Here is a 15,751-nt window from a genome sequence, read left to right on the forward strand (position 1 = left end):
ATAAGAAGTAGGAACTGAAGTCCCAAGCACATGGCTGTGAAAGGCAGCAGAGTGAAGAGTTAAGATCACTGGCTCGGTAGTCAGATCTGGCATCAAACTCAATCTCCACCTGCCAGTTGAGTAGAAGAATCCCATTCTCAGTGTTGTCTTCTGTACTATGGGCTAATAATGTCTACTTTGCTGACTTTTTTTACAAAGATTAGACAAGATCAATTATGTAAAGCACTAAACAATTCATTAAACTGTAACATTAGCATTAAAAAAATAAAATAAAATAACCATGTTTTATTAGAGCAATCTTTTCACAGTGCACTCTTGGGAGACAAAAACCTTAACCATCACACCTTGCAACCTGGAGATTTTACCTATTGGAAGAGACACATCTAGAAGAACTCTCTTCAACCTTGCTGGAAGGGCCCCTATCAGGTACTGCTAACCAACCCTTATGCCACCAGAATCCAAGGAACAGACTCTTGGATACATGTGACACACCTAAAGAAAGTACAGAACCCTGACTGGACTTGCACATCATCTGGTGACTTGAAAGTAAAGATTTCCCAGAATTGACGTAGATGACATCTGATGAGACAGCTTTCCCAGGATATTCAGGCCAGGACTGTTGGAAGTTTGTCATCAAACTTTTAAGGATGATATAACACTTCGGATGATCACAGATATTTAGTATCTTGATAACATACGAACTTTAGATAAAAAAGCGCCTGTGAGTTCTCCCTCCCACCCCTCCTTGTTACTCGCATGTGACCTCAATAGGTTTCCAATCTGTGCACTTTTCCTCTGATGTGAGACACTACACTCAGGAAAGGTCCTTCCTGGCACTGAGGGACAAAAAGCTGCTGAAACTAGAAAACTTGACTTTTTTTTTTTTTGCAGTATGTGGGCCTCTCACTGTTGTGGTCTCTCCCGTTGCGGAGCACAGGCTCTGGACGCGCAGGCTCAGCCGCCATGGCTCACAGGCCCAGCCACTCTGCGGCATGTGGGATCTTCCCGGACAGGGGCACGAACCCGTGTCCCCTGCATCAGCAGGCGGACTCTCAACCACTGTGCCACCAGGGAAGCCCGAAAACCTGACTCTTGATCAATGATGCTTTCAGAGAAAGGTCTTGATCAAAAGGGGGAAAGTAAAAAAAAAAATTAATAAATAGAAATCTCAATTAAATAGAGTTGGAGACAAGAAGGGGGAACTTTCCTGCCCTGTAACAACAGCAGAGTCCAACAGGAAGAAGAAGGATTCCTCTTCTTTCCTGGCAAGGATTCAGCCAATGAAAAGCCATGGACTTTTGGTTTACTATAGCTCTCCCAACTTCGTTTTCCCCTCTATGAAAGTGTTCTCTTCTCCTTGCTGTGCAGGGACTTGCATGTGGCTCACCATGGTTGTAAACCTCAAAGTGCAATCCTCTGCTGACCACCAATAAACCCATCTTTGTTGGAGAAATATCTGGCAGTCCATTTGTTTTAGGGCAACAATGAATAAAGAAAATGCGGCACATATATGCAATGGATTATTATTCACCCATAAAAAACAAGGAAATCCTGTCATTTGCAACTACACAGATGAAGCTGGAAGGCATTACGCTATGTGAAACAGGGCAGACAGGGAAAGACAAATATTTTATGGTATCACTCACATGTGGAATCTAAAAAAGACCAAAAAAAAGTCAAACCAGAAACAGAGAATAGACTGGTGGTTGCCAGGGTCTGGGGACTGGGGGTAATGACATGATGTTCTTTAAAGGGTACAAACTTTTAGTTATAAGATGAAGAAATTCTGAGGAAGCAATGTACAGCATAGTGACTATAGTTAATAATACTGCATTATATACTTGACATTTGCTAAAAGCGTAACCCTTAAGTGTTCTCACACACACATAGGGTAACTCTGTGAGGTGTTAGATGTGTTGATTAACTTGGTTGTGGTGATCACTTTACAACATATATGTATATCAAATCATTGTATTATATACTTTATATATACACATATTTATTTGGCAAAAAATGGAAACTATGAAAGAGAATATGGGGAAATACTTTTATGATTTTGATGTGAAGTGTTTCTAAGCACAGAAATTACCACAGAAAACACAGCAAGTGTACAGTTGTGATTGTATACAAATTTTAAACTTCTATAAAGCAATGACCATTAATAAACTATATATTGATATCCTAGAATAAACTATGTTATATACATAATAGACAAAAGATTATTGTCTATAATATAAAAAGACACCATAAATCAATTTTCAAATGGTCAAAAAGAAACGCAAATAGCCAACAGACATATGGAAAGATGTAAAACTTCACTGGCAAAGACTTGTAAGATGAGTTACTTTTTAAAAAACTATCAGTTAGAAAATGTTAAAAGTTTAATAACAGTGGTGTTCATGGAGATGCAGAGAAATGGACACTCTCACCATTATAAGTTCTCAGTATCCATCAAATTATAAAAATTCATACCTTATGGTCTAGCAGTCCCATATCAAATATTTCAAATATTAAATATTCTAAATACTGAAATAAGTGTTCAAATGAATGTGTACAAGGATGTTAATTACTCATAGCACTGGTTGTTATGACAAAAAGATAAATATAATCTAAATGTCCACTGATGTGGGAATGGCTAATTACATGATAGTCACTCATGATGCTGAACAATAAAACGTGGAGAGTACTACAAAGTATGAGGAAGATCTAGGCAGATGCCCAAGACACGCTGGTACATAAAAGTTACAGAATAATACCATTTAAACAATACATTGGGTTTTCAGAAGTGTTTTCTGGAATGATACATACAAAGCCACTTACAATCAGCACTAATTGAGGAGTACATCTAAGAGAGGGGAGCATTTCCTCTTTTCTTGATATACTATTTTTTCTTATTGTATTACTATAAGCATATAGTTGACTCCTGAACAACATGGAGGTGAAGGGTGCAGTTGAAAGTCCGAGTATAAATTATAGTTGGCCCTCCATATACTTGGTCCCTCCGTATCCTGGGATTCAACCAACCACAGATCTAGTAATAGTGTAGTATTTATTATTATTGGGAAAAAATCTGCAAATAAGTGGACCCATGCAGTTCAAATCCATGTTGTTCAACAGTCAACTGTATTATTTTTGTGATTTAAAGGCCACTCTGCCCATAGCCATCACTTTCAGGAATGTAATCACCAAGAAAGACCTCCTAACTTTGAGCTAAGTATCTTCCTTCCACCAATTGGCTCCCTCAAGTCTGTCATCTTCCACATTATACTCTCTCAAATGTTTGAAGACAGCTGCCATGTACCCCTCAATCTTCTATTATCCAATTAAATATCCCAGGTATCTTCATGCATTCCTTAAGTGAACAGTTTTCAGGGCTCTAAAAACATTCTTTTTAGAATGTCAAGACATGTTCCCCCGGGCTCCATCTGACCAGAACAAAGTAGAGTGGATCTACTAACCCTCTTGATTTGGAAACAATTTCAACAACAAGATGTTACCATTTCAACCATAAGATTCTAATTAGCTCTTCTGGCTACCATACAAAACTGTTTACTGAAAATATAAGCACGGGGTACAGGGTTCATGGAAACTCTCTATTCTATCTTCAGAATTTTTCTGTAAATCTAAAACTGTCCTAAAATAAATTTTATTAAAAATAATCCATCTAATGAACTTATCTACAAATATAAAATGTAATCTGAGGTAAAATTTTCCTCAGAAGGAAGTTTTCTTCACAATTCTCATGTCCTATAGCAATGTGTGATTTGAGTTATATTTTGCTCTTATTTGTTTATCCCATAATTCTAGTGACTAATAAAACCACAAAGAAATGCAATAAAACAAGCAGTTTTAACAATAATGTAGGAAAAGTTATTTCATGAATATTCAGAAAAACAACTATGCTTTCTCTGAAAGTTAAAAAAAAAAAAAAAAGAATCGCCAAAATAAAACTTTAGCTTACTTCTGTTTACTGACTTTAAATTGTAGTGGTATATTAAAATTAAACTAAATCAATTTAAACTTTGAGTTAATTAACAAATATAAATCCTTCAAAACAAGTCCAAATGCATAAAAGAGAGACAGCCATAAGAATAATACATTTGGTCTTTTTTTTTTAAGAAGACATCTAAGCTTGGTTCATGTTTCCTGTTGTAATCATAATGCTTAAGTTTAATGTATATTCATTTGGAAAACTGATATTACAGTAAGTTATTTAATAACTGAATATAGTATGGTTTAAAAACAACTATGAAATAATTACCTCAGATAAGTGTTTGCAGATAAGACACATAAAATATCACGAAAAGCCTGTGAATAGAATCAAATCAATGAAATTTCTAAGGAATTAAATGATGTTTAAAATGTCCTGATTCATTAACAAAAATACCCCCACTATAAAGAAGTATTTTTATTGTTAAAATGAGTCCTCAGAAACAGTTTAGTTCCAGCGCTACCTCAGGCAAATAATTTCTTGAAGTTGTAACCTCCTTTTCTATTAAAAAAAAAAAAGTATTGGAGTAAACCTTTCAGCTCTAAAATTCTAAGCTTTTTATATGTGGATAACTTCTTACCAGTGTTTAAGTTTATATTTTACTGGGAGGCAGGTGGGTTGTGGGGGATTGCTTTCCACAAAGGAGGCAGCTTCCTCCAGGTACTTTCAGAGACTATTTTATCTTGACCTTCTAAGCGAATTAGGAATTTCTCTCTATCTACACAGTCTATATGCCTGCTTCACTCAAACTCCTGATTATTATAAAATTAGCTATGGCGTACCTGCTTCCCTGATCTACCTCAGCCTGAAGTGACTGCTACAGAAGGCTTAAGAGCACTTATCAAAATGGGACTTCCCTGGTGGTCCAGTGGTTATGACTATGCGTGGCTCAACCAAAAAAAAAAAAAAAAGAAAGAAAGAAACTGTACCAGATGATGATGAGAAAGGGAGGAGTGAAGGCAAAAAATGTGGAAGCTAACTTTGGCCAAAGAGGCTTTAGCAGCAATTACACACAACTTAAGAAATTTACAGGGAACTTAAAAATTTTGCACTCTGCATGATATGTGGCTTATAACTCACAGATAAACATTGAAAAAAATATGTAATAAAATTTCGACTCTAATGTTAAATTAAATCTAAGTTTAGAATTTTTAACTTCTCTCATTGATTCAAGGGCATCTGGCACAGACAAATGTTTCAAATAATGAAAATGAGATTATCAGTCTTTTTGGCAAGCAAAAGCCTATTCAAAGGTACAGATAACCAAATATATGCATTTATAGGAGTCTAAGATTCAATAGTGTTACAGGAAATCATACTAGACATGCCTTCCTCCTTTCCTTCTCAGAAGTGATTTCACACAAGTGAAAAGTTAAATGAACATCAGAAGTAGCCCTGAGGTGGAAAATAAGCCATAACAGGACAATTAAAGACTGAGGTGTTTATGTGGATGCAGAAAGGAGTTAAGCTTTAATGGCTGCAGGGATGGGTGTGTGCGCGTGTGCGCGCGCGTGCATGCATGCATGCATGCATGCGTGCGCCTGCTACTGCACGTGCACGGTTTGAGCTGTGGTACGTTTGGGGGCTAGTATGATGTTTATGAGTCTTAGATCTTGTATCTTTATTTTTAAAATAGTTAATAGTATATCTAGTTATCATTTTCTCCTGTGCTAGATATCTCCCCACTGAACAGTTAATTCTTGCATTAGTCCCCCCCAAGTGGAGCCTTGTAAGAATAACACAAATTGCCATGATGGAATAGAGAAATAGGCTAGTGGAGAAAATATGCAACTTGAGCTAAGTAGGGCCAAAGCAATGGAAAGCAGCAAACCTGTGTGTAGTTTACCCATTTGTATCTATCCTGACTTTCCACGTGGTCCCTAAGGAACTGGATCAAGGGTGAAACAACAGAGATGTACAGGGAGATGCCTTTCTCACTCATAAATTATTCATCTTCTATGTTAAAACAAAGGAATGAGAAATGTGGGAACTGGAACTACATAGGGAAGATAGACAATTTGACTTTAAATTTAGAACACGGGCTTCAACAGAACCACACTTCGTATGACAGTAGAGAAATCATGTTATTGCTATCTGCTTAAAAGCATAAAATACATACTGACTTAAGGCAGGACAACTTTTAAACAATAAAAATAAAGATGGTTCAAAATTGCTAAAAACTGAGGACCCACTGTCTTTAACCTGACTTTTGGATAAACTACTCCCAGATCAAGAAAATCTTCCAGTGGTATTTTAAACATTATTTCTTCTACTGTGATAACATTTTGTTTTTTTGTGAAAACAGTGAACAGTAGAGAATGATATTTTAATGACTATACAAATTTCTCCTATTCATGTCTCAAAATGGATCCAGCTTTTTTCAATGTGCTTTATATTTGAAAGATACCAAAGTGGTCGTTGTACTTTTTTTTAGTACCTATAACAATTGCAATTATTTAATCATTTGGGAAATTATTTGCTGAATGTTCCCCCCGGCTCAGACTGTGAGTTTCAAGATAGGGCTGGGCTTGTCTTATTTATCTCAGTGTACCTACTTTGTTAACGTAGTTCTTAGAACATAGTGGGTAAATGACAAATTTCTTTCGAAAGAATAAGTAAAAATATCTTTTCTAATGTGGCTTTCAGAAAAAAACCCACATAATACTAGATAAAGAAAAATCTGAATAAAAAAAGCTTTTTAGGGAGGGAAGAGTTCATCCTAAAAGTAAGACAGAATTCTGAGCTATTAGCATTAATCTAAGTCCTTGTCTTGAACCCAAAAGCAAGTGAAAAAAAATTTAAATACCTTTTTAAAGATAAAATAAGTAATCACTATAACGATTGGAAGCAACAATGTCTCTGTGTATCTCAGTGGCGTCTGAAATATAGCAAATTATTCAAAATAATTATTTAAATTTTACATTAAATGAATAAAAATGTATGCCAACTTGAGTGTCACAATAAGATTTTGTAAAAGTAAAAGACATCTTTGTCATTAACAGACTATATATTTATTGAGTTTCATGTTCTAATACAAGAATCAAAAATATAAAATAGTTACACAAATATATCAAATAGTTTTAATGATAAAAACTATTAAAATTAGCTATGGATATTATTTTTTCCTTTATTTTGGTTTTATCTTTCCTTTATTTATATTATATAATAGTAAGTTTAAAATGTGTGTTTACTGATCCCTGGGCCCTGGATTATCATTTCCTGGGCTGCAAATTCTATTATTTTCATTTGTGAAACTACAGAACTAACAATGAAGAAAGTTACACTAAGTAATTAAGTATGAATAATAAAATAATAGCAGCAGCTAAATAATTCTCATGAATTGTGATAGTGATTTACCATGTAACAAAATTATATATTTCTTGAAGGCAGGAATCAAGTAATTTTACTCTTCATAGTCCGACTACAAACTGCCTCACAGATAATTAGTGGTCAATAATTGTTTCTGAATAAATGTATGACTGGATAGATAAGAGAATAATAGATGATTAGTAGTATATCTTTCTTGGCAATGTCTTATTTTAAAAGTTTGTAATATTTGGGACATTAAGTGAAAAAAACCTGAATTTTTAAAAAACAAAAACAAGAATTTGGGTCTATATTTCCTGAGTGGTCTCATACCTCCAACTGACCCAGATTATTAAAAGTAATTGAACTGTAGTAACAGTAATTGACTATGGGTCATACAGTATGTTATGCACTCGCCCTGGTAGGGGCCATTGTTTACTGATTTTACACATAAGAAACCAGGTGAAGGAGGCCATATAATTAGCGAAAGTTACCGTAAAAAAATGATAGAGTAAGTAAATTGGGTGTTTCTGAATAAAACTTTTGAGTTTCGGATTAAAGGGAAAACTTAAGAGCAAGAACCCATCATACCTGTAGAGGAGAAAAAAAGAAACATTCATACCGCTTTTTCCATGAAGTCAAGTTCAGGAGCACAGGTGTAAATTAAAGTATCAAAATTTGTGTAATTTAAGATTCTGGCTGCAATAAAGTCACTCAGGCGAATCTGGAAGAAAATAAAAACAAATTAAAATTACACAAATAATTATAGTTAATAATAATTGGTTTGATGTAATAGTAACAAAGTCTACAGAGAAGATAAATCCAAGGTACATGGATGCCTCTCCAAAAAAACAAAAAATACAGTGAACCACATTATGTGCTGAATTATGAAGAAAATTGAAAACAAACAGAAATAGCAAGAGAAATAAAAAGGAAAAAGAAGTTCAGAAAAAGCAAGCAGAGAAGGTGATAATGTAAAGAATGAGCTAAAATCAACATTTGCTGGGCACAAACCACCATGCAGTTGATCATGAGATTTTATAATCAGATCATTTATCAAAAAAAAACCAATTTCAGTTAACTTCTTTCACCACACATTGTAAATCATGAACAAATTTTCCATGCACTGTCATTTTCACAAAGCCTCACACATTGAGCACAATTTTTGGTGCTTCTTGAATTTTTCAGACATACATTCAAGCCATTAACTATGAGAGTTATTCTTCAAGAGAATTACAACAACTATACATACTACTTTGATTTAGTTACTTGATCTCAAAGGACTTTAAAATAAACACCACCAACCAAATCCAATGTAGAACTATTTTCTACTGATTATTTATTACCTACTTTGGTGAGACAATTATTTTTACACTGCATTCTTAGAAGGCCAGATAAAGAAAAATATTTGGCATGTAAAACATTAACTCAAACTACTTTACAAGGACATAAATTATTATATATCAACTTTGATGATTATCTATGGTTTTCATTTATTCATGATTCCCCTTATCTACCAGTAACAAGGATAATTTACAGTTAACTTTATTTTTCTAATTTAGAATAGGCCTGGTGACTAATTACAATTTAACCAAGCCACTTTAGTTTCAAGTCTTTCTCACAGCTGTCACACAGAAGTCAGCTGTGTGTGTGACAAGGGGTGTGTGTGTGTGTGTGTGTGTGTTTTAGGATTTGTAAAGAGTTGGGTGGCAATGTGGAGCAAGGCAAGAAAGAAAATAACAGACCAACTTAATAAATAACTTAGGAGGCCTAAATAAATTTACCATAAAATGTATACCCCCTACAGAATAAAAATTTAAGAACAACAAATAAGCCTAATAAACCACTCTGCAGATCTAACAATAAATGGCAAATAAATTCTTATATTTTAAGATTTTATTTAACATGAACATGTATGCAGGCTCAATTCTCCTGGATAGTGACAGCATTTGACATTTTAAGAGAGTAACTACTATCTATAATCCCTTGTTAAAGTTGAAGCAATTTCAGCATTAGACAGAGTCCTAATTGGAGAGTACTACATAAGGTAAATTTCAGAGTAGATTATTGTATGATATACTCATCTATCCTCATATCCAAACAGAAAGTGCTGAAAAATCAAAAGTTAAAATCATGCATTGTTTTCTATTCCCAAAACAAACTAGTTAATAGGAACTTTTGCTTTGAAAAGGGCCATTATTTGAGGTATTAGCCTTAAAACAGACAGAAACAACATGCATGAGGGATGTGGTCCATATATTTTCTAGAAGTTGAAAAGACAGAGAATTTTTATCATTCTCTTTATACAAGAAGAACTTTAAAAATATCAAATCACATCTTAATTTTAGTCTATAATTATAAATAAAATAATATTGAGATCTTGAGCTCTATATTGCAAAGCTGAGTACAGACTGTTCATATGTTAACATTTACAATGAATTAATAACTTATTAAACAAACTATTTGTATTTTAACCAAAATATAAACAACTACTTAACATATTTTTTTCCTAGAAGGCTAAGTCACCATTCATTGATATACTTTCTTCTTAGTGGGTTGAAAAGATCTGCAGGGTATTAGTACTGACTCTGCCAATAACTAGTTTGGGACCTTGAAGAAGGCACTTAACCTCTATAAAATGAAGAGGTTTCATTTAAAAATAGATGGTTTCAAAGTCTTCATCCAACTAAGTATGTATAGAAATTCTAATGTTTTAACTAGAAAGTACTTACATGGTCTGAAACACCTAAAATTTTAGATGTCAGAAATTTCAGAATGATTGTCCCACAAAACCAAGCACTTCCTTGAATTATCTAGAAAATAAACAAAATAGATAGAAGTCAGAAGACCAAAAGGCCCTTCCTCCTGGAAATTAAACCTCCTATTAATAAGTCTTAAGTGAAAGGGAAACACAAACTCAAAAAAATTTTTTTAAAATATGGTAATGAAAACTACATATTAGAAACTAAGGGATGCATGTAAAGCAATGATCAGAAGAAAATTCATGGCCTCATAAACTTTTATCAATAAAAATGAGAGTAAAGGAAATAAATGAAAAGCTGGACTCAAATATCTAGATAAAGAACAACAAAATAAACAAAAACACATGAAAGGAAATATTCAAGAGAATAGTCTATTATATTTAGACCTATGTGCATCCATTTTGTTGTCCTTTACTTCTGGATGTTCTAACATTTCTTCTCTCATCATTTACTTCCTGTTTCAAGGACTTCTATTAATCATTATATAAGGGGTGCTCTGCTAGCAATAAATTCTTAGTTTTCCTTCATCTGAGAATATGTTTTACTTTCCACTTCATTCCTAAAAGACACTTTCACTGGATATATAACTTGTGGTTGACAATTCTTTCCAGCACTTGACAAATGCTGTGCCACCTCCTTCTGGCTCCCATAGTTTCAGATGAGAAGTCTGCTGTAAATTCGAATCAGTTTTGCCCTAAAGGTAATGCATTATTTCCCTCTGTCTGCTTTCAAGACTTTTTCTTTGCCTTTCGTTTGTAGAAGTTGAATTATGATGTGTCTTGGCATGGATTTTGTTGGCTTTATCCTACTTGGGATTAACTCAGTTTCTTGACTCTGTAGAGTTATGTCTTTTACCAAATTTGGAAAGTTCTCAGCCATTACTTCTTTTTTTTTTTAACATCTTTATTGGAGTATAATTGCTTTACAATGGTGTGTTAGTTTCTGCTTTATAACAAAGTGAATCAGTTATACATATACATATGTCCCCATATCTCTTCCCTCTTGCATCTCCCTCCCTCCCACCCACCCTATCCCACCCCTCTAGGTGGTCACAAAGCACCGAGCTGATCTCCCTGTGCTATGTGGCTGCTTCCCACTAGCTATCTATTTTATGCCATTACTTCTTCAAATACTTCAAATACCACTCTCTTTTTCCTCTCCTGTGGAACTTCCACGATACAAATATTAAATCTTCTGTTATTGTCCCACACTTCCCTAAGCCTCTATCATTTTTTTTTTTTTTTTTTTTTTTTTTTTTTTTTTTTTTTTTTTTTTTTTTGCGGTACGCGGGCCTCTCACTGCTGTGGCCTCTCCCGCTGCGGAGCACAGGCTCCGGACGCGCGGGCTCAGCAGCCACAGCCCACGGACCCAGCCGCTCCGCGGCATGTGGGATCCTCCCGGACCGGGGCACGAACCCGTGTCCCCTGCATCGGCAGGCGGACTCCCAACCACTGCGCCACCAGGGAAGCCCAGCCTCTATCATTTTTTTCCAGTTACTTTTCCTCTGTTGTTTAGATTGGGTAATTTCTATTCTTCTATCTTCAAGTACACTGATTGCTTTCTTTGTTAACATTCATTCTTCTATGAAGCTCATTCACTGCATTTTTTATTTCAGTTACAGTATTTTTCAAGTTATTTTTTTTAATTCCCAAGTTATTCCTTTTTTAAAAAAAATTTTTCTATTTCTTTGGTGATATTTTGTTTGCTTCTAGAGTACTTATAATTGCTTACTGAAGTATTTTTATGATGACTGCTTTAAAATTCTTACCAAATAATCCCAACATCTTACTCATCTGAGTGCTAACATCTCTTTATTGCCTTTTCTCATTCAAGTTGTAATTTTCCTTATCCTTATTACATGATAAGTGGTTTTACACATTTTTTTTTATTAGTTTCTGCTTTATAACAAAGTGAATCAGTCATACATATACATCCGTTCCCACATCCCTTCCCTCATGCATCTCCCTCCCTCTCACCCTCCCCATCCCACCCCTCCAGGCGGTCACAAAGCACCGAGCTGATCTCCCCGTGTTCTGCGACTGCTTCCCACTATCTATCTACCTCACGTTTGGTAGTGTATACATGTCCATGCCTCTCTTTCGCTTTGTCACAGCTTACCCTTCCCCCTCCCCATATCCTCAAGTCCATTCTCAAGTAGGTCTGTGTCTTTATTCCCGTTTTACCCCTAGGTTCTTCATAACATTTTTTTTTAATTCCATATATATGTGTTAGCATACGGTATTTGTCTTTCTCTTTCTGACTTACTTCACTCTGTATGACAGACTCTAGGTCTATCCACCTCATTACAAATAACTCAGTTTCGTTTCTTTTTATGGCTGAGTAATATTCCATTGTATATATGTGCCACATCTTCTTTATCCATTCATCCGATGATGGACATTTAGGTTGTTTCCAGCTCCGGGCTATTGTGAATAGAGCTGCAATGAACATTTTGGTACATGTCTCTTTTTGAATTATGGTTTTCTCAGGGTATATGCCTAGTAGTGGGATTGCTGAGTCATATGGTAGTTCTATTTTTAGTTTTTTAAGGAACCTCCATACTGTTCTCCATAGTGGCTGTACCAATTCACATTCCCACCAGCAGTGCAAGAGTGTTCCCTTTTCTCCACACCCTCTCCAGCATTTATTGTTTCTAGATTTCTTGATGATGGCCATTCTGACTGGTGTGAGATGATATCTCATTGTAGTTTTGATTTGCATTTCTCTAATGATTAATGATGTTGAGCATTCTTTCATGTGTTTGTTGGCAGTCTGTATATCTTCTTTGGAGAAATGCCTATTTAAGTCTTCTGCCCATTTTTGGATTGGGTTGTTTGTTTTTTTGCTATTGAGCTGCATGAGCTGTTTATAAATTTTGGAGATTAATCCTTTGTCAGTTGCTTCATTTGCAAAAGACCTGTATGCAGAAAATTATAAGACACTGATGAAAGAAATTAAAGATGATACAAATAGATGGAGAGATATACCATGCTCCTGGATTGGAAGAATCAATATTGTGAAAATGACTCTACTACCCAAAGCAATCTACAGATTCCATGCAATCCCTATCAAACTACCACTGGCATTTTTCAGAACAAAAAATTTCAAAATTTGTTTGGAAAAACAAAAGACCCCGAATAGCCAAAGCAATCCTGAGAACGAAAAACGGAACTGGAGGAATCAGGCTCCCTGACTTCAGACTATACTACAAAGCTACAGTAATCAAGACAGTGTGGTACTGGCATAAAAACAGAAAGATAGATCAATGGAACAGGATAGAAAGCCCAGAGATAAACCCATGCACATATGGTCAACTTATCTTTGATAAAGGAGGCAGGAATGTACAGTGGAGAAAGGACAGCCTCTTCAATAAGTGGTGCTGGGAAAACTGGACAGGGACATGTAAAAGTATGAGATTAGATCATTCCCTAACACCATACACAAAAATAAGCTCAAAATGGATTAAAGACCTAAATGTAAGGCCAGAAACTATCAAACTCTTAGAGGAAAACACAGGCAGAACACTCTATGACATAAATCACAGCAAGATCCTTTTGGACCCACCTCCTAGAGAAATGGAAATAAAAACAAAGATAAACAAATGGGACCTAATGAAACTTCAAAGCTTTTGCACAGCAAAGGAAACCATAAAGAAGACCAAAAGACAACCCTCAGAATGGGAGAAAATATTTGCAAATGAAGCAACTGACAAAGGATTAATCTCCAAAATTTATACACATTTTAAAAAAAAAAATTTAAATTTCAAAAATATTAGATTTATTCAGATACTATGTATTTTTTTCTCCCTAAAATATATGGCATATTTTCAAAAATATGTTTTTTGTTTGTTGCCAAAGAACAGAAATACAATTAACTTTTAAATATTAATCTTATACCTAGCCATGTTATTGAATTTTTATAATTTCTAATAATTATTTTGTTTTATATGTAATATAATAAATTTTTATTTTTCTTTCCATTTCTTTTCTAATCCTGTTATTTACTTTCTTGCTTTTATATGTTTGAACCTTTAATAAAATGTGAAAAAACATATTAATCTTGATCTTCATAAATGGAATACTCCAAATATCTCTCCTGCAAAACCAATGACTGCTGAAGAATTTTACTGGGTTAAGTAAACTCCCTGCTATTTCTTCTGTGCTAAGAGTTTTTATCATAAATGGGTGTTTAATTTTAGGAAATTTATTTTCTGCATCTAATGAGATGATCATAAAGTATTTTTCTCCTTTAATTTGCTAGTGTGATAATTTACATTTATAAATTTTCCAGAAACATCTTTGTATTCCTGGGATGAGCCCAATTTGACAAGAATGGATTATCCCTTTTTCTTACAAAAACAGGTGTTTTTCTAAGAAAAAGTGTTATTTCACAAAATAGCTTTGCTATTTCTTTTTGATGGTCTTCCAGAAAAAAGACATAAAAAGCCAGAATGTTTTCTGTGTCGTTCAGATGACTACCATGACTAATTTCTCCTTTTTGCAAGAGATTGATGGTATTAATTATATCAGTTTTAAAACATAAATATAAGCTGAACATTCATTATATCTTAACTGTTCTCTCCTTAGATTTTTGTTTCCTTGAAATTCTTGACTTGAAAGCTTTTTATTCTTTGCAGTCTAAAATTGAAAATATTTAAGACAATAAATTTTCCCCTGAACACAATTTTGGCAGAATTCCCTAAACATCCACAGATACTGCTCTATTTATTGTCATTTTTCAGTAATTTGTAATTAAAATTTTGACTTCCTTTTGAGTTAAATTATTAAATAAAAATATTTAAATTTTCTGTTGATTTCTTGGTTTAATCTTTAAAAAAACAAGTTTTGCCAATTTTTCTGAAGAAAAAAAATCAAATATTAGAAGGGTCATATCATTCAATAACAAGTGTATTTTCACCATAGGGGATGGGAGAATGCTTCCAGCAATAAGAAACTGGCAACTCATTCCATTTTGTTTGTTTGTATTCTGAGTCGCTATCTACCCTCTTATCATTTCCAGTTTTACCGTACCAATATATAATATGTAATCACAGAGTTCTTCAATATGGTAGATTTTATTTTTTAGTAGGAGCACATTAAAGACCTAGAGAAAAAGAATGTCATCTGTCTGATATTATGAGAATTAGTCATTGCAGTGCCTACTTAATAAGGTACTTATTTTACTTTGTAACAGAACATACAAATATAGAGGTAACATGGGCAATCCATTTGTACATTTGCAAAGAAGTCAAACAAAGATCAGGTAGTGGCTGAGATGAAATAAAAAGGAACTGGGAGATTGTAGGGAAAATGTTAAAAGGACAAAAATAATAAGAGTCTAAAGTTTGAAGCCAAAGGAAAGATCGATGATGGATAAGTGTAGAGAAGAGAAAAAGGGAAAGTGGGGACAGAACTACAGACTGAGTTATTTTGAAGAGAAGGTTAGTAAATCTAAAGAAAGAAACTCAAAGCTAATAGAAAAAAAATTAAAAGCAAGGTAGTAGGGTATAGCAGAAGGAAAAGTAAAGAAGAAAGGCCTGAGGGTAGTGCTGAAATAAATGAACTAACTTTTTTTTTTTTTTTTTTTTGTGGTACGCGGGCCTCTCACTGTTGTGGCCTCTCCTGTTGCAGAGCACAGGCTCCGGACGCGCAGGCTCAGCAGCCATGGCTCATGGGCCCAGCCGCTCCGCAGC

At 34.4% G+C, this 15,751-nt stretch overlaps 1 protein-coding gene across 1 annotated transcript in view; it reads right to left on the bottom strand.

Moving 5' to 3' along the window:
• The window catches only part of DPY19L2 (dpy-19 like 2), a gene marked incomplete at both ends in the record, with an annotated part of 88,823 nt that overhangs the window by 27,030 nt on the left and 46,042 nt on the right, over positions 1 to 15,751 (bottom strand). Inside the window, 4 exons of the mRNA XM_079711115.1 lie at positions 4,262 to 4,308; positions 6,798 to 6,869; positions 7,920 to 8,021; positions 10,030 to 10,110. Of these exons, the coding sequence (XP_079567241.1) occupies positions 4,262 to 4,308; positions 6,798 to 6,869; positions 7,920 to 8,021; positions 10,030 to 10,110 (302 nt within the window). The remainder of the gene's footprint in view (positions 1 to 4,261; positions 4,309 to 6,797; positions 6,870 to 7,919; positions 8,022 to 10,029; positions 10,111 to 15,751) is intronic.

Source organism: Hyperoodon ampullatus, assembly GCF_949752795.1.
Source record: "Hyperoodon ampullatus genome assembly, chromosome: 9".
NCBI classification, from domain to species: Eukaryota; Metazoa; Chordata; class Mammalia; order Artiodactyla; family Ziphiidae; genus Hyperoodon; species Hyperoodon ampullatus.